General features: G+C 37.0%; 1 protein-coding gene across 1 annotated transcript in view; it reads right to left on the reverse strand.

The window, feature by feature from the left end:
• Positions 1–27,525, reverse strand: part of SMC3 (structural maintenance of chromosomes 3) — a 33,812-nt gene extending 6,287 nt beyond the window's left edge. The window contains exons 1-20 of the mRNA XM_037063961.1: positions 27,367–27,525; positions 26,275–26,350; positions 21,197–21,235; positions 19,667–19,734; positions 17,852–17,923; positions 16,747–16,826; positions 16,394–16,472; positions 14,001–14,118; positions 12,710–12,885; positions 12,083–12,163; positions 11,684–11,848; positions 11,051–11,172; positions 9,678–9,891; positions 6,399–6,502; positions 5,989–6,088; positions 5,430–5,590; positions 4,664–4,805; positions 3,018–3,168; positions 2,269–2,421; positions 816–967 (exon numbers count right to left, since the gene is read on the reverse strand). Coding sequence (XP_036919856.1) covers positions 816–967; positions 2,269–2,421; positions 3,018–3,168; positions 4,664–4,805; positions 5,430–5,590; positions 5,989–6,088; positions 6,399–6,502; positions 9,678–9,891; positions 11,051–11,172; positions 11,684–11,848; positions 12,083–12,163; positions 12,710–12,885; positions 14,001–14,118; positions 16,394–16,472; positions 16,747–16,826; positions 17,852–17,923; positions 19,667–19,734; positions 21,197–21,235; positions 26,275–26,350; positions 27,367–27,381 — 2,268 coding nt within the window. The 5' untranslated portion in view covers positions 27,382–27,525. The remainder of the gene's footprint in view (positions 1–815; positions 968–2,268; positions 2,422–3,017; positions 3,169–4,663; positions 4,806–5,429; positions 5,591–5,988; positions 6,089–6,398; positions 6,503–9,677; positions 9,892–11,050; positions 11,173–11,683; positions 11,849–12,082; positions 12,164–12,709; positions 12,886–14,000; positions 14,119–16,393; positions 16,473–16,746; positions 16,827–17,851; positions 17,924–19,666; positions 19,735–21,196; positions 21,236–26,274; positions 26,351–27,366) is intronic.
• Positions 27,526–27,905: the final 380 nt, after the last annotated feature.

Raw genomic sequence — 27,905 nt, forward strand, 5'->3', positions numbered from 1 at the left:
GGAACACCATATCTCATGACCAACCTATATAAAAATCTTCATACATATTCGTAAGAACAAAAAATAGTTGCTAGAATGTACACGGGTAGAAAAATTATGGGCAATTTTTAGGAAAAAAAAGTTTGTTTTAATACTACTGATGTATAAAATTAATAGTTTTTGTCAAATTGCTACATGTTTATAAGACCATTAAGTATTACTACTTGTAACAGCAATAAGTTTGCTTTCTACTCATTTTAATACTCCGAACAAAATGCAATGCAATGAAATATTCATGTGACTTCATAAATAGTACTCTACAGACAAAAGTACTTACTGACAAATATACTACTATCAGACAATACTATTTTGCCAGAGTTCAAAATGCCAATTTGTTTAATGAAGTTGAAAAGTCTGAATGTGGGCTATGAAAAGGAGACCATGGGTACCCCTGGGTATAAGTGTGATATAACAAATGCAGATATCCAAAAACGTATGGGGCTAAACAAAAATAGAACACTTGAAATCCAAAGATAACCTATATAATATGGTCCACCCAATTCTATATAATTAAAACATCTGCCCTGGCTGGTGTGGCTCAGTGGATTGAGTGCTGGCCTGTGAACCAAAGAATCACAGGTTTGATTCCTAGTCAGCAGGGCACATGCCTGGGTTGCAGGCCAGGTCCCCAGTGGGGTCCACATGAGAGGCAACCACACAATGATGTTTCCCTCCTTTCCTTTCTCCTTCCTTTCCCCTCTCAACAAATAAATAAATAAGATCTTTTTTAAAAGGGGTATTATAAAAAAACTGTAACAAAAGGCATACTTACGAACCTTCGGCATAAACGTTTTCTCTGACTGCTGCCTCTTCTCTTTCAGCATCTTCATTTCTGATAATATGCTATCTCGAGATGCTTTAAATTTCCTTTGCTGGGTCTCTATCTGCTGCATTTGGTTCATCAACTGGTCGATTTCATTATTAATCCATATACAAGGCTAAGGAGAATTCTCCCAGTTCTTATGAACACATTCTGTATCCCCCTTCCTTCTCTTTACCCTTCAATAAAAGTTGTTTCCACAAATTTATGGGCCATAATAATGTTGAATTAAATGGTGCTCACCCCACCGTTTCTCTTTCAAAATAACATTTATTATTTTGCTAATAGCTATACCAATCAATCAGCATTCTTGGGAAATCCCAGAAGATAAATTAAATATAACAGTATTACTTCTAAAAATCTTTATCAATCTATTATGCTTAAAGCATTATAAATGGAAATTATGCATGAAAAAAGTATGAAGCTATAAATTCATACTTTCTAAAAAATGTCAATTTCAATTAAGAATGTCCTAGTGAAGTAGCAAAAATGATTAACTCTTTTCACTGCTGGAGTACCTAGAGTATTTTTTGCCCCTACAATATTTTTAATGTTGTGTGACATAATGTTAAGTATACATAAAACACTTGTGCCTATACCATGATTGTTTTAAGAAAATGAAAGCGAGCCAGGTGGGACTGTGTAGACCACCGACAGGTAAAAGTCATAGCAACAGACGTGGGCCAAGGCGGGGCTGCTTTTAGTTCACTGCAAAGTCAGAGAAAGGGGGACCTTGGAGCAAGTCCAGGGGGTTTGTCTGTGATGAACTACCACTGCCCGTCGCTCCTGTGGTTGCGAGTCTTGTGCGTGGGGACCCTCAGTTTAGGAGATGTGTGCCTGAGGGGGAAGGCTCGGTGTGTTGGGAAGGAGGGGCACTGTGGTGGACTAGCCACTCTTAGTACAAACACCATTTTCATGGACTTTGGTGGCCATCTCCTCCACTAGTACTAAATCTGAACCATATGACCTTGTGATGGAAAAATCTAACGGACATTTTTAACCCTTATACATTTAACTTCTATGCAGTATGTAGCATTCCTGATATTCGCCTTCCCCCACCTTTCTTCCGTGAAACACTACCCTGAGTTTCCTTCAACAATTTCTGCCCAATCCGCCTCAATTCCCTTATAACCTTATATTTTAGTGTTTCTTGAGTTCTTTTCTCTCAGTAGACTCAGTGCTATTAGCTATTTAACAGCAAAGCAAAGGATCAATGTTAAAATACTTTTTAGTTTTTTGTCTTCAGAAGTTAAAGAGACAAACAACATAAGCTTCTGTGCTTAAATAAAAGTCAAATACATGGAATTTTTTCTCACTGTATATATATGAGAAGATACACCTAACATGAAACAGATTACATATTCCAACCAAAATGCAATTCTACACAGTAGCACAAAACAAAAAGATATTTTCAATATTTCGGCGTAGGTTTTCATTGAGCTTTGCTTCAAGCTCACCCAGTTCTTCTTCTGCTTTTCTAACATCTTTCTGTAATTCAAGTCTAGACTTCCTTGTGTCATAATAACCTCCAGTTAGAGCACCCCGATGACTAACTTGGTCACCTACAAACAAAACAAAACAAAGGTAGCAATTCTTCATAACACCTTTACTCAATGATATGTTGACTTATAATCAAACAACTAATCTACAGGCTTTACCTCTTTAATGGGAACTAAAAAGAAAAGAATTTAGCCCTGCCTAGTGTGGCTCAGTGGACTGCGAGCTGGCCTGTGAACCAAAAGGTAGCCGCCGGTTCTATTCCTGGTCAGGGCACATGCCTGGGTTGTGGGCCAGGTCTTCAGGTGGGGGCATGTGATAGGCAACTGATCAATGTTTCTCTCACACATCGATGTTTCTCTCCCTCTTTCTCCCTCCTTTCCCCTCTCTCTAAAACATAAATAAAATCTTTAAAAGAATCCAAAGTATTTTATTTTATGCAGTTAAAAACATTGAAAAAGAGTTGACAGGCTTCATTCACCAAAGAGCCAAAGGATTCCACAGTAAAAAAAAGTTTAAGAATCCCTGTTATAAATCAAATGATTATACGGAAGTGTGGACCCTGTTTGGGTTCTGATTTGAAGAAACAACTAAAACACAACGAGACATGAACTTGCCCACACCCCTAACACTAAAATGGCACGCGAGTCCCACCACCGACCTTCCAGGGTGATGCAGTCCATAGTGAAGGCGCGGGCCAGCTGGGTTGAAACCTCCATGCTACGGCAAATGAGCGTTTTTCCAAATACATGTTTGAAGGCTTTGTCAAATCTGGGATTGTACCTCAATTTACTTATCATAGGAATAGCATCCTAAAAATGAATATTTTGTCAGCAGGCAAAGAGATCACAATACAGTTAATTAAAACATGTTAGCACAATTATGAATTATATCCTTATGAAACATAAATAAACACAAATGCCTTTCTATTTTAAAACTACTGGTTTTTATACTGAAAAAGTCATAAAAATCATTCTACGGAAATATCCTGAAAATTGTGTTCAGATAACCGTCCAGGTTTTCAATAGCAGAGCACAGTGATAAAGAGCTTAGTGAACAAGCCGCCTAACTTCCCCATATAACACCATCTTCATTTACAAACTTGCAATAACAGTATCTTTCTTACAGAGTGAAGACTAGACAAATTAATACATGTGAAACATGTATAGGATAGCATCTGAATAGGATAGCATCTGTCACACAGAAGGGCAAAATAACTGTAAACTAGTAATATTTTCTCAAAACATTTTAATTTTATACCTATCTTAGATATTTAGGAAAACTTTTTTTCAGATAAAATTAATTCCCCCCCTTTTTTCTCTTAAACCATTAAAGCAGGATTTCTAGAGTTTTTAATTAGGAAGTAAATCCCACTAAGGAAAAAATGCAACTATATTAGGCTTAAATTAATAATTACAAAGAGAATACCAATATAATCAATACGCAGGACAAGAAACAGCACTGTAGAGGTCCAGAAGCCACCAGCGTGCCCCTTTCTGTCGCAGAGCGGTCACCTCCAAGAGATAGACCACTATTCTAATTTTTATGGTAATTGCTTCCTTACACTTCTTTCTAGTTCTATAACCTAAGTTTAGTATTGTTTAGGAAGTGTAAAGGGAACCACACTACATGAATTCTTCTGTGTCTTGCTTCACTCACACGGCCCATTTGTGACTCAATTCCTCCTCCCCCAAACAAAGCTAGGCCCTCTGAGCAGCTTATTAGATTCCCACTGTTCCTCCGAAACTGCGGATTGTTCTCACAAGGTTTCCGCTTCAACCTCAGGATAGTAAAATAGTTGCTACTACCATGAACGTTCTGGAATTTATTGCCTCAAAGTAACTAGTTTTTTTTCAAGAATAAATAGTGTCTCAGAAATATTTTCAGTCCATTTAAAGGATACCAGCTGGTAACAAAAGCAACATTATACTTTCAAGACTAGCACCTTGTAGACATTTTTAACTTCTAAGTTGTTTAAAAACTATATTCAATTAAAAATATTCATTTTAAGTGACAGTTCCTCAGGGAATTCTCCAACTATCTAACCTTAATTTTGTCACCCCAGGATACATTCTCAAAGTACCCTGCATTTATATATGTTAATACTTTGCACATTTTCAATGATCTGCTTCATGTTGTAGCCCTGGCCTCTGTCATCCCCACTGAGCATGGACCGTGTTCCAGGGGAAAAAAGGCATGTTTAGCTCACAGACCATGTGAATCCTAATGCACTAATGTACAGTGCCACTGCACTAAGAATATATTAAACATTTAAAAAGTAACTGATTGAAAGACAGACCAACTCACATTGGTTTCAGGATAGGCAGTATCCCTTACGTCTAACTTGTTAAGAGGCAGAAAAGTGACCTCTCCAGGAAGATTCATTTTATTAAACTCCATCAAAATCTTCGTGCTGACTTCGTCTGAATCAACAATATGATAAAATAACCTACATGTAAACAGAACATGACACATTTTTACTGCTAGATTGGTTTTTAGTTGCTAGACTTTAAAGTGCTATAAACATTTAAACAAATCACTTCCTTTCTATGCAACCCAATTCATGAGGGATGGGGAGAGCTACTTAGAAAACTTCAAACGGAGGGAGAAAAAGCCCTGAAAGGGGCAAGTTCTAGGTCTACGATCAGAAACAAATACTTGGCACCTTTATGTTTAATTAGGAAATTAAATAAGTAACTGAGGATACAAGATAATGGGAGACACATTGTATTAAAACTACAAAGAGCTATTTCTTAGGTTATTCTTATTCCCTCTTTATTTCATTTTTTAAAGATAATGGATTGACATCTTTTCTTTTTTTTGAAAAAGATTTTATTTATTCATTTTTAGAGAGAGGGAGGGGAAGGGAGGGAGGGAGAGAAACATCAATGTGTGGTTGCCTCTTACGTGCCCCTACTGGGGACCTGGCCTGCAACCCAGACACGTGCCCTGACTAGGAATCGAACAAGCAGGCAGCCCTTTGGTCGTAGACTGGCACTCAATACACTAAGCCACACCAGCCAGGGCTCCCTCTTTCCTTTAAAAACTCAAGATATCAAGCGAATAATCTCACCTGTTTCCAGCAGTGACTTCCACACATGTGTAGAAAGCAGGCTCACATTCAAAGTTATTCATCACTATGCCGTGATAGCCATTTTGAACATGCTGGTTTATTCCTTTTCGACGAAAGTGGTCTAGCACTTTGTTTATGCTGTCTATTCCATTTAAGATGGCCTATTTATAAGTGAAAAATATTAAAATAAGTTACCAATGGCTCTCTTGCTGGTAAAAAATAACCATTTATATATTTATTTAAAAATATTCCAGATATTAAACTAAAAACACCCTCCCCCAGAACACAGCCCCCCTGCAATATCCCAACTACATGCAAAATCTCATCCTGTGGGTTCTGTTCTCTGACACTAGCATTACAAATGGGTTCTTCATCTAAAAATCCAAAGTGCCATCATTAATTACACAGTTAACAATACCCATCATTTACACTTAAAGGACAAGTGATTTGCACTCTACTCTTACTACCTGGAACCCACAACCCACAGCTCGAGCTAGTAAATTTTTGTGCAATAGCAACTGGCTCAATGTAAACTGAGGGAATGAGAAAATCTGCTCACCTTTCCTGTTGCCGCTCTAAGAAGTTGCTGCTTCTTTTCAAGGTCTTCTCTTTTAGCAGCAAGCGCTTGCTGTTCTGCATTCTCCTCTCTCCACAAGTAACTAGCCAATAAAAATTAGACTGTCTTTAATTTCAAAAGGACACATGGAGAAAGACAACAGGGCGGAGGAGAGGACTGTGTGTAGGGGGTGGGGGTGGGTAAGGCGGAGGAGAGTAATGGGGGAATGAGAACAACTTTAATTGAACAACAGTAAAAAAAAGTATTAAGAAGATGCACTAACAGTGTACAATTTAGAGTACAATAATGAAATCAAACTTGAATAACAGTTAATTTATACTTAAAGACCACTTAACAGCCAGTAATTAACATTTCTCAAAAAATAATTAAGGTATATTTTAGTCTTTACTAACTTTCTTTCACTTTGTAATTCGTCTTTCTTATTTTTCACTTCATAGTATTTTCTGTCCAGTTCTTCTACTCGAGCTTTGACTTCATTAAGGTCCTGATCCAGTTTCTATGGAAATGAAAATAATTCAAATTTAAAATCCAATATCATGCAAGCTAATCCAAAGTGACAGAAAGCAAATCAGTTGTTGTCAGGGGATGGGTACGGGGGGCAGTAGGGGACGGAGGGAGGAATTAGCACAGGGTATGGGAAACATTTGGAGGTGATCTTAATTGTGGTGACAGTTTCATAGGTATATATATGTCAAAACTTAGCAAATGATACATTTTTAATATATGCAGCTTATTATATGTCAATTATATTTCAATACAGCTGTCAAAGAATCAAATTTCAATTTTTAAAAATTATCTTTAGATAAAAGAGCATACCATCAGAAAATATAAATCACAAAGTTACTCTAGAAAATATTGCTAAAATAAAATTTTTTCACTAATAATCTAAACCTTACTACTTATATAATACATATTCTTCCCTAATTTTAGGAGAAAAACATACATTCATAAAATCTCAAAACACTGCAGTGCATATGGTCTCCTCTGCACACAAACCCTGGACCACAAGAGTTTCAGGAGTATACTGAAAAGCTAAAAATTATGTTGCATAATGTAATCAGCACTGTAAAATCATATCTATCCCATACACAGGAGAGACTTCACCTTCACAAGTGGTCATTTTGATACCCTAAGGTATGACTGCAATGTTGGAAAATAAGAAACTTGAAATTTGAGAAAGAATAAATAAACAATAAACTTCTTATTGCAGGATCTTGGTTAACCATTAGGCTCTTGGGGGAAAAAAGAGTTTGGTGTTTCCATGAACCCAAGACAAAATGCATTTTCTTTATTTCAGGAAAGGATGTGCAAGCATCGCAGTTAAAACTATACTGTCTAGGGACTTTGTGTCAGCTGAGTCCCCAGGACCCGGGGTCCTGTGGAGTGAAGACTTATTTTCAAGGTTATGGCAAAACATAGGAATCATTGCCAGAACTGTGATGGTGTAGGAAGGGAATGTGGAAGGTGCATACAAGACCCTAAACAGAATCCTCACCATGGATGGGCCCACTGATGAGGGCATCAAGCTACGCCAGTACCACGAGAAGCCTTGTTGCCACCGCTGACAGTGGAAAAGCTATGAAACCTGTTGGAGCATCTACACATGGGAATGACTCTGTAAGATCAACTTTCTGATGCCAAGTCCTGCCTTGGGCAGATCCAAGGCAGGACTGATGAGGCGGTAAACAGTAAGCTCGTAAGAAAACCCCTATCTACCAACTATGCCTCCGTGTCTTTTTTTTCTGCAACCCCATTCTCTTTCACCATTTCTTGCAATAAACTCAACCACATATATTATAACAAAAACCATACTGTCTACCTAGATAAATCTGCATTTTCCATTCCCTCCATCCAAACCAAAGTCCAAAGCACATTGCATTCTCAAGGCCAGTAGGCTAACTGTTACTCCCAGTTACTGTTGCTACTAGTCGAGTCATTCATGGTTAGATCAGTTCTGTTTGCTTCCAACTGTTATTATTATTTTTTTGGCTCACTGTGATTACATTAAAATATTAACTGAGAATGAGTATCAAGAATTATTTCTTTAAAAACTTGATTTATGCCCTGGCTGGTGTGGCTTAGTGGTTGAGAGCCAGCCTATGACTCAAAGGGTCACCAGTTTGATTCCAGGTCTAGGGCACATGCCTGGGTTGTGGGCCAGGTCTCCCAAGTGGGGGGGGGGGGGTGTGTACATGAGAGGCAACCACACATTGATGTTTCTCTCCCTCTCTTTTTCTCTCCCTTCCCCTCTATAAAAAATAAACAAATAAAATCTTAAAAAAAAAACTTGATTTACTTTTGGACACATTCAAAGGTGAGTCACTAAAAATTAAATGAGCAAATCAACTTTAAACTACTAGGGAAAAGTTATATAATCTGTAATACATAAATGTATATATCAATATATAATATGCACTTTATCAAAGTAACTCAAAACATCAAGTCACAAAGAAGTTATTCATTTATCTACCTCACTGTAAGGTATATAATATTATATGTCAACTCTAATTGGAAAAAAATCACAAAAAGTTAAGGAACTGGTCTAGATTAAAGAGGATAACAGATACATAACAACTAAGTGCAACATATGACCCTAGATTAAGCCCTAAATTAAACTGTTTTCATCCAACTTTAAGAAAAACTGTACACATATATGTGGCTGGCTCATTACCAAGAAAGATGCCTGGGAACTCCAATTGAGAGTGATCCAAAAAAACAAATAAAAACAAACAAAAACCCATACACTTGGGCTCTACTTCTACAGACTGGCACACGCACATGTGGGGAATGCAGGAAATCTTCATACCCTTCTCTCGAGTTTGCTATAAACCCAAAACTATTCTATAAAAAATGAAATCTAACGACAAAAATTGGCACATAAGCATACATTTATCTGTTTAAAATAAAATACTTAAAGATATAAATGTACATGTTTTTATGTGTATATATAGTACATATGCATATTATATATGTGGTATACACATATATTAAGATTATATGTTTAATGACATTTTTGAAAAACCAACCACACCAACATGTGTAGATCTTATGCAGTATGAGGGTGCCCTCTGCATATGCACTGACAGACACACACCGTCCTTCCCCTGTACCTGTCCTACACACACCCGTCGCATCACTTCCATCCTTCTCTAATCACCTGTACTATCAGCCGTACATATCCCTTAGGAAAGCATTTTTCTCCCTCTCTCATTTCAAATTATGAGAGATCCTTCTTACTCTGAAAGTGACTTTATCTTCTACTTCAACTTTTAAAGAAGTGCTAGCTAAATAAGCATAGTAAATGTTTAATTAATTTAAAAATGTCATAAAATCACCATAGCTTTAACAACAAAAAATACATTCTGCAGTAAGTTATTAAATTGACAGAAAATTACTATAAAGTTATGTTTTAGATTTGTATGATGCTAAAATTAAGGGTAGTTCAGATACATACTACCAATTCATAAAAATATATTTCAAAATATACTCGGTCTACATGGACACTCACTGGTAAAAGAGAACTACCATATGTATAATGCTAAACTTGTGCTGGTCTTGTCTAAATGAGTACCTGTCATATATCTTTAGCGTGGAAACTGTTAAAACAAATAGGTAAAACTACACACTTATCTCTACAAAAATATTTGTACAAAACAGTCATAAGTTCTTACATTATACTGCTCCAAATTTTTCTCTTTATTTGCCTCGGTGTCCTCCAAATCTTTATGTATAGCAGCAATCTGTCGTTTTTTATCATTAATAGCTTGATCTAAAGACTTGAGTTCCTTTTTAATCCACTTATCCCTTTCTTCTTTTGATGTAAACTGGCTTCCTCGACCCTGCTTTGCATAAAGATCCGTTCTTTCCTGGGTAGCTTGGGCCAATCTACACAAGATAGAAGAGAATGGATTGAAAAATGGAACAGGACATAACCAAGTTTAATTGCAATCAACACATCAAAAGTACACAGAGACAACAGCCATTTAAAAAATTCCATTAAAGAAGGTATTAAGTATAAAATCACAAAGTCAGGTACAATATAAACAAGCCCACACACAAAGGATTTCAGACAGAAAATGTCTTTACTCCAGGTTTGCATTACTTGGTAAATCCAGACAGTTCTAGTACCCTATCTCAGGAAATGCCCCAACTAGCCCTGACTGGTATGGCTCAGAGGCTGGGTGCCTTCTTGCAAAGCGAAAGGTTACAGGTTTGATTCTGGTCAGGGCAAATGCCTTGGGTTGTGGGTTTGGTCCCTGGTCAGAGAGTATAGGAGAGGCAACAAATAGATGTTTCTCTCTCACATCTCACATCAATGTTTCTATCCCTCCCGTGCTACCTAAAAATAAATAAATAAAATCTTTAAAAAATGCTCCAACTACATTAGACTGTATGAACATTTCAACCCTTTACAATAAAAGACACTATAAAGGTTAAAAGGCAAGAGAAAATATTCACAACACACGGAACAAATATTAACACAAAACAACCCTATAAAAGAGAAAAAAAATTAAAAATGGGCAAATGATATGAATAGGCATTTCACTAAAATGAATATAAATGGCATAAAAACATAATACACTGACTCATAAAATCAGCAAACACTGGCAAGTCCAATCTACAGACAGATACTAAAATGTCTACATGTTAAAAGAGCATTGAGTGAAAAAAGGAAGTAGCAGAATGAAACATACAGTAAAATGTTATTTGGGTGAAAAAAAACCAAACATCATGAATGTTTTTAAAAGACCAACAATATCTAGCTATTTTATCTTCAATAAGTTATTTAACCTACCAGAGTCACAAGTCTGTCAAATTTAAAGTGGGGACAGTGTAGATCCCTTAAGGGCCTTTGAGTAGAAAAATGTAAGCAATATGCATAGAGTAATGCTTAGCCCACAGTATTTGTTTAACATTGGCTATTACTTTGTAATGGGCATTTAACTTTTGCCCTTAATACTGTGCCTTCTTAACCCATAACTGTTTAGGTTCTATAGAAAACCTAGGTAGAAAGGTAAAAGTGTTGGTGAAAAAAGTCCCAGACCTAGCAATTCCTCGCTCTTCTTTTTCTTTTACACTGTTGAATTTAGGTTCTGTTTCTGCCAGTTCTTTCTGCTTTTCTTCTATTTTTTCAAGCAGCTTCTGCCTCTCTTTTAATAAGCGTTTCTGTAAATAAAGCAAGATAAGTAAAAATACAATCTGTTTAAAATTTTTTTGTTTTATTTACAACTCTAGCAATGTTTTCTCATGGCCCTGGCTGATGTGGCTCAGTGGATTGAGTGCTGGCCTATGAAAGACTGCCAGTTCAATTCCCAGTCAGGGCACATGCCCAGGTTGCTGGCCAGGTCCCCAGTTGGGGGCATGAGAGGCAACCAATCACACATCGAGGTTTCTCTACTTGTCTTTCTCCCTCCCTTCCCCTTTCTCTAAAAAGATAAATAAAATCTTAAAAATTTTTTAAAAAGTTTTCTCATGAAAAAAATTCATGATATAACACTAATTTTTAAATATAAGAAACAAAGAGATAGTACTGAATTGCTACATGAGTGCAAATTATTTTAATGTGCCAAATCTTTTATAAAAATTCAAGCATATACCCTGTCACAGAAAGGACTTAATTCTGCAATTCCTACTCATCTGGACATTTATGTTTTTCATTTTCAGCATTTTAACTCACCCTTTGTTCACTATTGCCTGCCAATTCATCTTGTAAGTCCTTCGCTTTCAGCTCCAACTTAGTCCTCTGCTTAATTTGTTCTTGTCTTTCAGCACTGAGTTGCTCCTTCTCCTCTTTCATAGCTGAGATTTTTGTTTTCAGTTCTCTAACTTGGCGTTCAATATCCTATTCAAAAGTTCCGAACACAAATAGTCAGGCAATTAAAAGTACAACAGCAGAATTATATAAAACCATTCATTTTGTCCCTTCTCTTTCTTTCATTTATACTTTCAGTACTCTGTGCTTCCAATACACAGTCCCAGTCACACCCCACTTCAAGTTACCATTCCTAATTCTGGTACAAAGTATTTACTGTGGTCAAAAAATAGGAGTTGGCCTAAGCTTAGTCTGTAATCTTACTTCCATTTTATCTCTTGCATCCTGCTGGGCATCTCTTAATTGTCTGGATTTTTCTCCACTAGTTTCTCTCTTAGCAGAAAGCTGAAATAAAAATAAATAAATAAATAAATAAACATCAAGCTATGGTTTCTAATCCATTTTGAATTTGTTTAATATTTCATAACATCTATCTAGTAAAATTTTATATATCTGCTAAAATAATCATTCACTTAAAAACTTTTACAGAAAAATTTTAGTGGTTTTCTTTAAACAAAAAATTTTTAGTTTTTAATCATTACCTAAAACAAATTTTTGTACAAAATATCAGCAAGAGTAATTACAAAAATACATTTTAAAAAGCAAAGAAAAAAGTCATGAAGCATTAAAGGTGGCTTCCTTTGATCCTGGTCTGTGTGACACCTGATTGTATTTCAGATACAACCACAGCAAGGCCAACATAGACCTACATATTTTTCTTGGAACAAAATGAAAGAACAAAGCTGATAACTAGTAAGTTCATAAAGGGGTTCTCAATTTAAGTTTCAATTTAAAAATAATTTATTTTAAAAGTATAAATATAGCATGAGTTTAGCACATTCATAATAATAAAATTGATCTGAATTTAAGTGGCAAAAGTAAATGTTTTACCTCATCAAGTTTAGCACGAGTCTCGTTAAGTTCCTGGTTGTAAATGGTATACTCCAGGGCTCTTCTCATTTTATCCCACTTCTGATACTGAGCTAGTTCTTCCTTTTCTTCTTCTAAGGTATGTAATCTCTCTTCAATGTATTTTAACAACTCATTGATTTTTTCCCGTTTGCCCTCTTTAAAATAAAAAATGAGGGAAGAAAGAGTTGAATAAACTTTTATATAATATCACTTCTCAAATAAGCCATGAGTTAAACCTAATCTTAAGAACTATAGTACTATTTCTTTGATATTATGTGGTAACCAGATTTAAGATAATTAAATGACAATTGATATGCTTTATTAAACAACAGAGAAAAAACTTACACATAGTGAAAATTGATTGTTTTAGAGATTTTATTTATTTTTAGAGAGAGGGGAAGGGAAAGAGAAAGAGAGAAACACTGACATTTGAGGGGAACATCTATAGGTTGCCTCTCTCGTGCCCAGCCAGGGACCGGGCCTACAACCTAGGCATGTGCCCTGGGGCAGGGAATCAGACTGATAAGCCTTCTGTTCGCAGGCCAGCACTCAACCCACTGAGCCACACCAGCCACAGCACAACTGCTTCTAAATAGGTGTGGTAAGGGCCTCAGTTTAAGCTTCCTTTAAAAGCCAGTGAGCCTTCCCACAACACTCAAAAACAAACAAAAAAAACACCTACTAACATCATCGATGCTACTGACCCTCAATTTTACAGTAAGGGCATTATCTGCAGCTGCCACACACTGAATGCCTACTACACTCCACTGCAGTGTTACTTTGCTCTTCTACAGAGACATCAAGTCAAAAGTCATAATGTCAGTTAATTATTAGCAGATTTTGAATCCAGGACAGTTTGACTAAGCTATGACAGGGCACAGTACTTGAAAAGTCAAGTAGGGTTTCTATAATAAATGTATTAATGAAGAGTCTAAGTTTGAACTTTTACATTTACTTGTCCTGAACAACTTTTTTTTGTTTGTTTTTGAGGAATACATTCAAATCTGTTATCCTCACACACAATGAGGACAATAACGGCACAAAGCAGCTGACCTAAAAGGGCATTACTATCTCACAGTGACAGTTCTTTATTCAAAGAAATAAATTATTGGAAATCTCAAACCTTAAACTGCTTAAAACTAATTTTTGCTCCACTCAGCACATAAACAAATTATCATACAATATATTCCTGAGAATAGACGAACTCTTTTCTACTATAACATGCAAAGTAATTCACAGCAAAAAGAAGGTAGAATCACATTTATTTTACCTGTTTCTTTCATTAAAGAGATGCTTTCTTCTTTTCGTTCATCGTAAACTCTAGTTCCAGCTACTTCTCGTAATAGCTTTAGTCTCTGAGAATCTGGTGCTGTTGCCATCTGATTGATCTAAAATTTTTAGAGAAAAATAATAGACTATTCTTTAAGAATTGTACCTTAAAAGAGTATTCACGTAAGTTGAGTATGAGTTTGCTAATGTAATCTTATAGTACATACAGGGGTGGGCAAAGTAGGTTTGCATTTATTTATATGGAAAATAATACAATAATTAATAAAAATAATACCAGCATAAACTGTGTTTTGCGTACTTACAACTATACTATAAACTTATACCTTTGCTCACCCCTGTATACCTACATGCTTGTATTTCCTTTTACTTAAATGAAATTTACCAAAAAAAAAAATCCAAATAGAATTGATACATTCATAAGACTAAATTTATGGATAAAACTCTCCAAATTACAAATGACAGAAGAATATTACACCACCATTTTTTCCTTAATCAATATGATATAAAACATGAGACTCATTCTAAAAGAACAGAAGGGGAAATCATAACTCACTATACATTTTTTTAAAAAGCTACAAGTTAGCCCTGGCTGGTGTAGCTCAGTGAATTGAGCGCTGGCTGTAAATCAAAGGGTCGACGGTTCGATTCCCAGTCAGGGTACATGCCTGGATTACAGGCCAGGTCCCCAGTGTGGGCCATGTGAGAGGCAACCACACATTGATGTTTCTCTCCCTCTCTTTCTCCCTCCCTTCCCCTTTCTCTAAATTAAATAAATAAATAAATAAATAAAAAGCTACAAGTTATACTATTAGAAGTATAACAGAAATGGTATGCTTAAATATAGATAAAAATAATTGTCTCACAGGGGCAGTATGCATTAAATAAAATAAGCAAAAAAAAACTTTAAAATCTCATTTACAAATATACGGCAAAAAAATACAAAGAGTGGTAAAATCTAATTGCCATGCAACTTTACATAACAAGCATGAGTTTCAGATATTCATAAAAACAAAATTAAACAGTTAAAGTAAAAATGTGCTTTTACTACATTAAAATTTTAAGTGACAGTTATATTAACACTTTTACATAAAGGGACCAGCTCTGAGTTAAGAAAAATTGATCAAAAAGTATATATATAACGACAAAAGTATATACAACAAAATAATCACCCTTCAGATGCTTATCATTGGGTATACCAATTAACGATGTTCACTCATGAAATTTACTCACTTAAAAAAATAATTAATGAATGATTATAATATATATGTCATTCAGCTGGGTATTGTGAAAAGAACAGTGAACAAAATAGAACAGGTCCTGCCTTACATGCTAGTGGAAAAAGAAAGGGAATAATGAGCATACCATCACAGGAAAACACAACTGCTATGAAGAAAACTAAAATAGAGTAAGGACGTAAAGCATACAGAGTAGGAGTGAAGGCAATGCTTTTGTAGATGAGGAAGTCATGGGTGGCTTATATGAAATCAGAGATGAACATAAATTGAAACGATGTAAAGGGGCCCATGTGGTACGTGTGCAGAGAAAACTCAGATAATTGCTGTGTCAAACAACCCTCCTTTTAAAAAAGTTTCTCTTACATAGATGATATTTTCAAAAATCCGTTCTTCTGGTATCACAGTTCCCAAAGGTGAAACATCAAACTCTTCCTAATCACTTCTTCTAAATGCTAACTTCCCAACAATATCTAAAACTGCCTCCAGTGAGATATGAGATATAAGAAATGGACATTTGTAAAGAATTTTCCTCTAGTCCAGGAAATTGTAGGTTATTACAGGTACATTCTAAGGAAAATAAATTATCTCAAATATAGATTAAAGTATATGAGGACTAAGACAATCAGCTAAAGTACATGGAAACTAAAAACTATTAAGAATATAATCTCTATAAAAAAATAACACATAGCATTACAGTGGATTTCTGGGAATGTAAGCCTTTTAGCGTTTTAATTCTGTGATATACTGAGTAAGAGTATTAATTTGAGAAAGTAATTTTTTCAAATGTGATTTTTATAGAATTTCTACAGTATGTTAAAATGACAATTATCATGACTTTCACAAAGCAAAAACGTCTTCTAGTACAATGCACGTTAGTACTAGTGATACAGGTCACTAAGGAAAGACGATCCACTTAAATAGCTCTGCCGAAATACTTCCCTCCCATTACACAATGGACCTATTTTGTACTTTGTGGCCACATAACAGGTAATACTAACTTCGATACAAAAGAAATCAATGAAAACAAGAATAAGATACATTTTTGCTTCAACATAACCACTAGAATCAATAAACCAATTCTTCATTCAATGAATATATTCAGAAAGCAAATTCTATTGGAAAAAAGACAATTTTTTACCTTTCCTTGTTTAACAATATAATAGGGATTACTTCGAGAAAAACCAGCACTTTCAAGGAGATTCATCACATCATTTTTTCTATCAAAAAAGATTGAAAAATGCAGATAAATAACAATCCAACAGTAACCAGAAAAGAAAACGAGTACACTAACTTTGGGGTTAAGGAGCACAAAGGAGAGCAGACCAGTCATTACACCATCTGCTTCATCAGCCTCAGAGAATCTTGATCTTATGTTCATGCTCTAAATACTGATTTGTTAAACGTGAGGCAAATATACTCCACATATGAGACAAGCAAAAGAATACTTTTACCCTTTTGTAAAGAAATTACAAATGTAAAGCAAATGCTTACGTGACCATCTTCTTGTCTAAGAAATATTGATCCTTTTTGGCACCAATAACTCTTCGAAGTGAAACTTCCTCTTTGTCAATCTAAGAAAAAAATGTAAACGCCCTAAGTGAATTTAATAGTAAAAGTGAAGCCCTGGTCAGGTAGCTCAGTCGGTTAGAGAGCACTATTCTACACTTGATCTTAGCCAAAAGGCCGAGAGCACTATTCTGATACGCCAAGGTTATGGGTTTGATCCCCAGTCAGGGCACAGACAAGACCCAAACAATGCAGAAATAAATAGAACAATAAATCAGTGGTTCTCTTTCTCCCTTCCTCTCTCCCTCTCTAAAATCAATTTAAAAAAAAAAACTACCATAAGCCCTCGCTGGTGTAGCTCAGTGGGTTGAGTGCTGGCCTGAGAACCAAAGGGTCCCATGCCTGGGTGGTGGGCCAGGTACCCAGTAGGGGGCGCATGAGAGGTAGAAACACATTGATGTTTCCCTCTTATTCTCCTTCCCTTCCCGTCTCTAAAAATAAGAAAATAAATAATCTTTAAAAAAACAACCCAATACTATAAAAATAATAAAAATGAAAAACTTTTTAGTAAATAAGGTAATTTTAGAATCCCTAACTATAACAATTATTTTTAAATGTCAATCTCATTAAAGGCATGGTGTGAATACTGAATTCTTATGGTAGATATTTTTTCACAAGTGTGCACATTCCCATTTATTTACAAGAATGTTCATTATAATTTTAAGACAAAAATCAGTATGTAAACTGCATCAATGTTTTCACATAAACTAAATTATAATACTTAAGTAAATAAAGCTATAAATAAAGGCTTTAAAGTAGAGTTGTCAAACTCCTTTCCACCAGGGGCCACCCCCTGGTGCCTTCAGAGGGCCATTCTGGACTGTATAAATGTCATTACTCCTTAACAAGGGGCAAGAAGCTCGGCGCTGCCACCAGGTAGAAACAAGGTGCAGGGACGATTAAAACAAGGTGGAGGGCCAAATTTAGCCCATAGGCCTTGTGTTTGCTACCTGTGTTCAAAGACATGGGGAAAAAAATAAGCTGCAACAATAAAATTCTCAACATTACTGAAAAGAAAAAAGTTACTCACTGGCAACCGGTTATCCGAATTGTCAAAAATAATCTCCACAAAAGCAGAAATAACACGAGGACCAGTACCTTCCTAAAACGTGAGATAGATAAATTTTTTATTTAAGTGGTATTTTCAAATTCTTTAAATACATTGAAAATTTTGTACATGGTAACAAGCCTCGTTCCATAGAAAAAGTTTCTACCAAACTAGTATATATCCTTCTTGCCAAAACAGCACAGACACTGGATATTTTATTAGGATAAAATACTATTCAACCAAAAGGCTTTAGATTCTGAATAAGAATAATACAAGAGATGTCAAAGTTACGTCCTTATTAGAGCACAAGACCCCATAGACACTAAATTCTATTCTAAGACATTTTATGGCTTTTCTTTTACAGACTTATCTTAATCCTAGAGATGAACTCTAACAAATCATATAATATTGGAATTGCTTCTGTAAACATTTAATTTCACACAGTCTATGTAGTTTGAAATCTGCTAAGAAAACACACATTTAACACATGTAACATTTAGATCAATTTATGACCCAACCACTTACATACCAAGTTCAGGTAATTTCCAGATTCTGGACACTGTTATTACGTAGTGGTTCAATACAATAGAAAATATCTAAAAAGATTATTCTTTTATTGCCAAACTGAGGAACCTAAGCAGAAATTTTTCTATAGGGAATTAGTCCTGATTACTGAACTAAAAATTCAAATTTGGGGGAATGGGTGAAGTGAAGAGATAATGGTTAAAAAAATCCTAGGCGCAAGACATTATTAAGATATGTGGATGAATCTTGCTTTCTGGCCTTTAAATTAATTAATTATAAGCTACATTCAAACCAGAAAGGTAAATTAAATTATTTTATTATAGTCTTTTATAACTTTTGTCCTGAAATTCTTTAGTTCATTATTCATAATGAAAAATAATAAGTCTTCTTTATTATTTCCAGTACTTCTTTCACACTGGAAAATAATGTTATCATTTAAGTAAAAATATGGCTAAAAATAACTTGTCTGTTGCTCAGTTTGCAATGGTTGCTTCTCTACACTCCCACTTAACTTCTGGTTCTGAATCTAAGAATTCCCAATCCCCAATTTCAAATTCTTCTTCCTCCTCAGCAAACCTTCTTCTAGAGCCTTACCAGACAATATCCTTAATCAAAAATTTATATTTACATGGAAGATACAGCAATATATATGAAAACCCTACAATTTTATTGTATAAAAATTAGGGCTTTAAGCCCTGGCTGGTATAGCTCAGTGGATTGAGCGCGGGCCTGGAAACCAAAGGATCGCGGTTCAATTCCCAGTCAGGGCACATGCCTGGGTTGCAGGCCAGTTCCCAGCAGGGGACACACAAGAGGCAACCATACATTGATATTTCTCTCCCTCTCTTCTTCCCCTCTAAAGATAAATAAATAAAATCTTCTAAAAAAATTAGGGCTTTATCCTGCATTAATATAACATTAAAATTTACAGCAGAATAACACACTTAAAGGACTGTTCTCTTCACAAAAAATATGAAACTAGAACAAATTATTTATCAGGACTGACAATGCATTTTAAAAATACACACAGTTGACCCTCGAACAACATGGATTTGAACTGTAAGGGCCCACTTACATAAGTTTTTTTCTTAATTGACCTGCACATTCAAACCCATACTGTTCAAGGATCCACTGGTGGTTGGGGATCCACATACTCAGAGGGCAGACTGTAGTTACGTGCAGATTTTCAACTGAAGGCAGTAGAAGCTCCCATCCCCCGAGTTGTTCAAAGGTCACCTTAGTATCAATAATGTCTTAAGCAGTCTCACTCACATGCAATAAAGCCAATCGCTGTTCTGGACGAAGATGACTAAACTCGTCACTGAGAACAAACTGAATTGCTAGAAATACAAAAACATAGCTATTAGTACTGTCTAAAGCAATGCTAATAAAGTGGATTACCCACTTCATATAGACAAAAGCTATGCAAAAAATCTGCCTGTATTTCAAACTAATCAGCTAGAAAATGATGACGTAAGAAAAATGTTAAGAAACTTTCAATAGAACATTTAAGGTAAGAAAATAAAAAGAAAACAAAAAGGTACAGGAAGAGACAAGCAGAACTAAGGTCTCCCTCTTAATCAAAGTATTTACTGACTGATTAAGTTAACACTGCATTTGCTTTTACCCACTAGACATAAATGACATATATTTTTATTAACAAAGTAAGACACATTCCTAAAATATCCTTAACTGGAGACTTTGTCAAAGAAATAGACCTAAGTAAACAATACAGGGAAACGTTTCAGATTTCTATCTTCTACTCCTTACCTTCAGTAAGGAGCCATTTCTACTTCCAGACCACCCTGGCCTAGAAATGGAACTCCTTACCCAGCTGTTCTGTTCCCAGTCCACCCAAGAGACCTTTCGTGTTCTAAGAGTGGGTGTGTGTGCATGAATGGGGTGAAGGTGAGGATGGGTTGTCTATTATAATCACCTTGCGGTGGGAAGACGAATTCAAACTGCTGTCACCCCCTAGAGAGTATGAAATACTCACTTCTGTAATGCCACTCTCTCACTATCCCCAAGTTACAACCACTGACAGCATATAGAGTACCCTTTAAGTCTATGAGCACAGAGAGAAGAGAACCTTTGCTCTTTTAAACCCCCCTTTTCTTCAAACACTACTCAACTAAGAGGTCCAAAATTTTTTCAACTCACTCCTTATACAGTCCAACTCTGTTAACATGATTTTTTTCTCCCCAGAAGATATGTTAACAGAGGCATTACTATGGGTACCTAAATGCATTTTAGCTTTAGAGATAATTTTCAAAGCTCTATCTACTATCTTCATATTGTCAATAGTCTTTGTTGAGTCTATAAAGTTTTTACACTCCTCCATCCTTTATAAAAACAATGATTGGTTTAGAAAACACTTTAAAAAGAGGAAACAGAAAGATAAGCCATTAATCCTAAAACAATATTACCTATTCTACTGCACACATACATATACATATGCATTTACAACACATACTTCATTCAAGCAAAAAGCACTTGCATATGTATTATCTCATGTGATTCCCACACCCCATCTAAGGTAGGTAGGGCAAACATCTCTGTTCTTACTGTGGAAAGAGTAATTTGAGGGGTTAAGTGTTTTGCCCAGTCTCACTCAGCTCACTCATTGCTAGGCACAGAGGAGAACTCAGATTCTTACACTCCAATCTCTACACTCAACTACAACCCTGTACGAAGTATTTCTTGAGTTTCAAGCACATATAATCTCTGCAGACATATTTTTTAATAAACTATCTTAAGATACCTAGGTTTTAATATATTTAGAATTTAAAATATAATACCTACCATAAAAAAAGTTACTTTTTCCAGATCCATTTCTGCCCACTATAAAATTTCAAAAAGTACATGTTATTTTGTATAAAAACCAATATAATTAAAACTTTACTCAAAGTATTAGAAAATTTATAAATCCAAGTTTCAAGCAAAACATCTTAATATTTGATATTAAATACAACAGTGAAAAAATCAATAAACAAAATAGCTTCAATTACCAAATGAGTGCAGTTTTTATATAGACTTGTTTTTTTTAGACATTCATTTCATTGTTGAGTCTTTTGTTCCTTCCTAATACTTTAAAATTAATAAAAATAAATATACTATCTGGCTTTCATAACTTATAACCATTACAATGAACATTAATTCTACTTTAATTGTATATAATAAAGTATTTTTTAACAATTTAAAGATTCATGTATTTATTGCTAACATTTAATAATACTTAATTAGTCCTGGCCGGTTGGCTCAGTTGGTTAGAGTGTCATCCTGACACACCAAGACTGCAGGTTCAATCCCCAGTCGGGGAATATACAGGAGTCAACCAATTGGTGCATAAATGAGTGGAACAGATGGATCTCTCTCTCCCCACCCCACTTCTCTCTCCCTCAAATAAATAAAATCTTTTAAAAATAATCATTTTAAATTCTCAAACTACTGGCCTATATATAATGTAGTTTCATAGACTCACAAAAGTACAGACAAGTGTAAGGCATTGTTTTTACTACCCAAATTCAGAAATAAATAATCCTATACATAACAGGGTATCAAATGTTTCAAATTTAATGAATTTATTTGAGTTTTTTTAACAAAATTTTCAGTTAAGTCTTAATCTAGACCAAAAAAATGCTGAAAAATTAAGCCCCAAAGTTATCACCTTTAATAGAAAATAAATCCTAAAGAGATCATTTATGTTATGCCAGAAATGAATGAAGTACTTTTAAAAGGAGGTACATAACAGACACAGAAGCCAGCCTGAAGGGGACTGCCACTGGCTAAATCTAGGACAACATGACTACCAAATAATTAGATGAATTATAAATTAGTGCTGGAGGTGGGGAGAATAATCCACGAGTCCATTCTGATGGTAAAAAGGTTGATAAGGCTCTTAGTTGCTTGTGGTGAATGTGAAAGCACTGGAAGTAGAGAAATCACATTGTAACCATCAGAATAAAGCCAATTATCAATGGACACTAAATCCAGGGGAAATTTTTGATAAGGAACACAATGTTTGCATGTTTCAAAAGCATCTCCCCATGCCCATATTATTTATTAATTGCAAGGGAAAAAACACTAACTATACAGTGGAAAAACTAGATACTACCTTGACTGGGATGATCAAAAGTAACATTATTAAGAAATAGATGAATATCATGTACCTCCAGATGTAATTAATACCCAGAGGATACATTATTTATATAATATTTTTCAAAAACAGTATTAGTAATGACAAAGAAACACTGTGGAATGATCTACATTAAAGGAACCTGAAGAGGTCCTGGCCAGCCACACCGAGGTTGTGGGTTTGATCCCCCATCAGGGAATGTGTAAGAATCAACCAATGAATGCATAAATAAGTGGAACAACAAATCAATGATTCTCTCCCTCAAATCAATCAATAAATATTTTAAAAAGGAACCTAAAGAGATATGACAACTAAATGTAATACCTGATCCTACAGTAGATTACTGGAGGGGAAAAAATACTATGAAGAACATTTCTGAGTCAATTGACATTGACTGGAAAATGAACAGCAGATTATTGCATTGATGTTAAATTTACTGAAGTTGCTAAATGTACTGTGATTATTAAGAAAATATCCCTGTTCTTAGAAAGTGCATATTTAAGTCTGAGATAAAGTCCCATGATATACACAACTTACAAAAAATGTGAGTACAAATAACAAAGCAATTGGGGAAAACGTTAATAGTAAGTAGGTTACATACATATGAGTATTCTCTGTAATGCTCTTGTTCATGCAACTATTTTGTAAACTTAAAATTATCTCTAAACCAAAGTTTAAAAAAGATACATTAAAGGAATTACATAGCCTTGGCCAGGTGAGGTGGCCCAGGTGGTTGAAGCATCTTCCTATTCACCAAAAAATTTTAAATTTCCCTTTAAGAATTACTACCTATAGATTGAAAATACTATATAGCAATTTTAAAGATGCTAAATATATCTAACAATAATAATATTCAAGCTTATTATTAAAAATAGGAAATTACCAACATACTACACTTAAACCCATTTTTATTTTAGAAAGGGTACTCATATACAAGTGCACAGGGACTGAAGAGGTATTGAGGTAGACCCAGTTCATGTGGACCCGGGATTCACCTGCCCCAATCCAGGCCTTTGCTGCCTGTCAACAGACAGGCTCAATTTCCCAACACTTCAGGTTGCTATACCCTATCCTGGGCGAGATACATTCAAGTTAGGTCTGTGAATCCTACAGGAGGCATAGTTCCCCACCTACTTCAGAGGAGTCAGCCCCCAGAGTTACACAATCCAAAGGCACGGGGGAACTAATACTGTCTGCGGTAAACTCTGACCAATGACAAACAGGAGCCAGCAGACAAAACCCTCTCCATTCCTCTCCCACGTGACCGTTCCAAGGCATGGTGGGTTCATGCGGTCTGTCTGGAAGTTATCCAAAGTGACCACAAACCAACGGTGTCTTCTCTACAAAGCTATGACCAGCTTATCCCCTCACTCTTGCCCTCCGACTGCACCCTCCCATGAAAGCCTTCGTAGCGAAGCAGGCCTCAGGCTCGTTTTTCCAGGAAACCTGGGTGAATGCAAGTACGGACGGTTAAAATTAAGAAGTGGCTACTTCTGAGTAAAAGGATTATAGTTTATTTCAATTTTTTCCTTTTAGCTTTTATGTTCTTCTATAATATTCTATAATTAACATATTTCTTTTGTTAAAAAGCTAGAAAAAAGGTGACCTTAAAAAAAGATAGGTTTAGTATATTCAGACATTCAAACAACAGCGCACAGATGTTTGCCTTCAAATCTTGTTTTTTTAAAGGGTCAAAATCCTTAAACAAAGTAGTATGCGTTCACAGGATATTTTTATGGTCAATCTCAGCCTATGCTATTTTTGGTATTTCTGACCTTAAGATATTGAAACATGTTAAACCAATAATATCATATTATGTTTTTTCAGTTAAATCAAAAAGAACATTTAGAAAATTTCCCTTGTAACTAGTAACAATGCTGATGTTTCAACCAAAGTACCACAGTAAAACAGCTGTCTCATTACAGCTGAAACAGTAATACCTGATAGGCCCTATCACCATAATTTTATCACCCTAGGTAATAATGGTCTTCATTTTAAATCTCATTTATAAAATTATATAGTTGATGTATTAAATTATTTATCTACTTATAGCTGTAAGTTAAAGAAATAATATAAACCTAGTATTTATTTTCCTCCATTTCTAAATATTTTCTAATTGATGAACATCAGAAGGCACTTACTTAAATCAAAATGTAAGTAAAACCTCAATATGTATACTTTATTGTAACCAAAACAAAAAAATTTCTTTATTCCCAACTACAACTGATTTGTTAAGGGCAGGTTTTTTTCTTGTTCTCAACTTTTAAAACTTATCATTTATTTCAAAATAAAGAATGACTGATTCTCCAAGGACTACCAGCACCCAGTGTTCGCCCTTTACTGGTTTCCATGTGACTCTCACCTTATCCCATACTACTGACAGAATTATGCTCCCTGCTTTTCATGCTGAAATCCTAACCCAATGTGATGCTTGCTAGAGACGGGGGCCTTGGGAGGAGGTTAGGATCACCCTGTGTTTCACTGTGTATAATGTGCTCCCTTACATAACATGCACCCACATTTTTAGTGCCGATTCCCATGCATAATTCGTAATATACACTGTATTCCGTTCCACCCATGTATAATGCACACCCTCAAAAATTATACATTTTCCCCTCAAAAATTTGGCATTATACACACCAAAATACTTCGATAAAGTCATGAGGGTGGGGCTTTCATAATGAAGTTAGTGCTCTCAGGAGGGAGGGGGAAGGAGGAGAAGTAGGAAGAAAGGGGAGGGAGGATGGGAGGGGAAGCAGAGAGAGGCTCATATAAATAAGGTTCTTTGAGTATGATGGAGATGGAGGCCGCCAGACTCTCACCATTCTGGCTCCCTAATGATGGACTGTAGCCTCCAGAACTATGATAAAACAAATCCCTGTTGTTTAAGTCACCCAGTGTATATTTTGTTACAGTAGACAGAGCAGAATATACCCCATAAGGAGGACACTGTATAGCAGAAGACTAACAATTATCAACAGCACACTCCAAACCTTTCTGGTGTCTAGAAGCACTCATTTCATCTATTCTTTAAAAATTCAAAGCATCAAAATCCACTTTTGTTGGCTCTATCAGCAAAATGGAACATTATCATCTGAAGAACCTATAGACTAAATATCATACTGTAGGGCAATCACCATCAGCCCTTTATCCTCACACAGTTGCTTCCTCATTTAACCTTCCCAATAGCCCTGTGAGATGGGTACCATCATCTCCACAGTACAAATGAGAAAATAGCATCCTCAGGGAGTCAAGTTTGAAAAAGAATGCACGCCAGAGATGGTATTTGAATCGCCTTCTCTTCTGCTCCCAAGTTTATGATATTCCCACCAAGCTGCGTGGTCTAGCCTTAGACATTGTGGGGGGCGGGAGGGGGGAATCCGAGAGCAACATATTTGTGAGTAGAAAATGGTCATCTTTGAAATAAGTGAGCATTCTAACTGGGAAATGACATATTAAGAACAGAATTTACTGTCATTCACTATAAACTTAAAGCTATTAAAACATACCCACATAGGGGTCTACTCAAATAAAAATAACTCGTGACTGTGTTATTCAAGTATTTCAAATATGTAAAATAAAAGAATCACCAGCGCAGACAGAAGACAAGTTATTTCATGTAAAATATATACATATAAATTGATGTATCTTCAAAGATAATTCTTGTCTCCTTAAGCCTAGCCATAGGCAGAATTTAAATGGTTGCAGAGATACAAATCTGATCTAGGAAACCGCAAGCACTTACCAATAACATTATGTTTGGAACTGAAGGGATCTACAATTGTTTGATCTCTGTAACTTCGAAAACCCTGGATAATAACCTAACAAACAAAAGAGAGATGTTTCAGAACACACACGAAAAAAAATAACTTCTCAACATTTTCTCATGCACTTCTTCCCCTTTCTCCTTTCTCGCCGAATACCGGACCCCTAGGAGCTTTCCACTTCGCCTAAGGAAAAGTCATTTCGGAAAGTGGCGATTAAAAATCGCCTAAGAACAAACAGCCTGATCATCAGGAACCACTGACAGTGTCTTTTTTTTTTTTTTAAGCACTCCCATTAGTAGCCCGTTCGGGGCGTCTCAAAACGAAGTCCCCTGGGTAAGGTCCGCCGGAGCGCTAACGTTTCGGGGACGGAGCCGGCCGCCCGGCCCCGGCCCCCGGACACGCGGGGCAGCCGGCCAGACGTGCCGTTCCAACCAGCGAGCGCCCGGAGCGCGACTTGCCAACAGAGGAACTTTCCCAAAGGGCCCTGCACGGGCTCGCCTTTGTGATGCATCGCGCAGCGCGGGAAGAGCATTTTGACAGCCGTAAACAACCGAATGCGGAGGCACCACACGTCCCGCCACAAGGGGGGGTCCCTTCGATCGCTGTCAGTGCGGGCGGAGAAAGGCCCCCGGTGAAGCTGGCACTCCAGCCTGAACCCCCGGGGGCGCCCCCGGACCGGGGAGACCTATCTCCACACGCCCCACGCGAACGGCCCGCGCGGGGTTCTCCCCGCCGGACCGCACGGCTCCGCGGCCTCGCCCGCCCCCGGCCCACCCCGAGGGCCCGATCTCTGCGCAAGGCCCGCCCCGCCGGCCCTTCCACACCTCTCCGAGGTCCTTCCTCCTTCAAACCAGCGCCGTGAACAGAGGCCCGGGCTGCAGAGGGGCACCCCACTTCTCAGCGCTCGCCGCGCTCCCCGGGCAGGCCTTCGCCCTCCCTCCCCCGGTCCCTCGTCCAGCCCGGTCCACTCTGCAAGGAAAGGTGAGAGGCCCCAGATCGTGCCGAGATACCCCCGCCTGAAGGAGCGTCCTCACGGGCCCAGAGGGATGAGTAGGACGTGCAGGCCTTACCTGCTTTATGTACATGGTGCCCAGACCCCCGCCGGGGAGAAGGGCTACCCCTCCAGAAGCAGCTGGGCGGACGCAGGGGTCAGGTGAGGCACCTCTGGGACCCCTCCCCCCACGCGCCGTGCAGTCCCCGCCAGCCAAACAAAATGGCGTCGCCCAAGGAGGCGGAGTCGGCGCCTCGGACAGACCCACCCTCGTTTTCCCCACAGAGCCTAGGGGGAGTCGGCGTCAGGTCTGCTCTTCCTCGTTTCCAAAAGGAGGCTTCTACGGCGTCCTTACGTGGACTCACTTCATTCTTCAATTTGTGGCTAAAACTTCCCTGAGTCTTAGTCGGAACCTTCAATCAGAAAAGCCTTGACTGCGAGTTTGGCTCGTATTCCCTCCGAATGCGGGGCCAATGGTTGCGTCCACAAGGGGGAAAGGTTCGGCGCCAAAGCCAAGTAGGAGCGATTGGGGGCCAGTAGCAGGGCGGGCCGGTGGCCACGTGGTCTCGAACTATTTAAAAATGCGACAAGGCGCGGGCGGCCACTGCGAGCCCGTAG

This window comes from Sturnira hondurensis, unplaced genomic scaffold, assembly GCF_014824575.4.
Source record: "Sturnira hondurensis isolate 20B ecotype Veracruz unplaced genomic scaffold, ASM1482457v3 Scaffold0014854, whole genome shotgun sequence".
NCBI lineage: Eukaryota > Metazoa > Chordata > Mammalia > Chiroptera > Phyllostomidae > Sturnira > Sturnira hondurensis.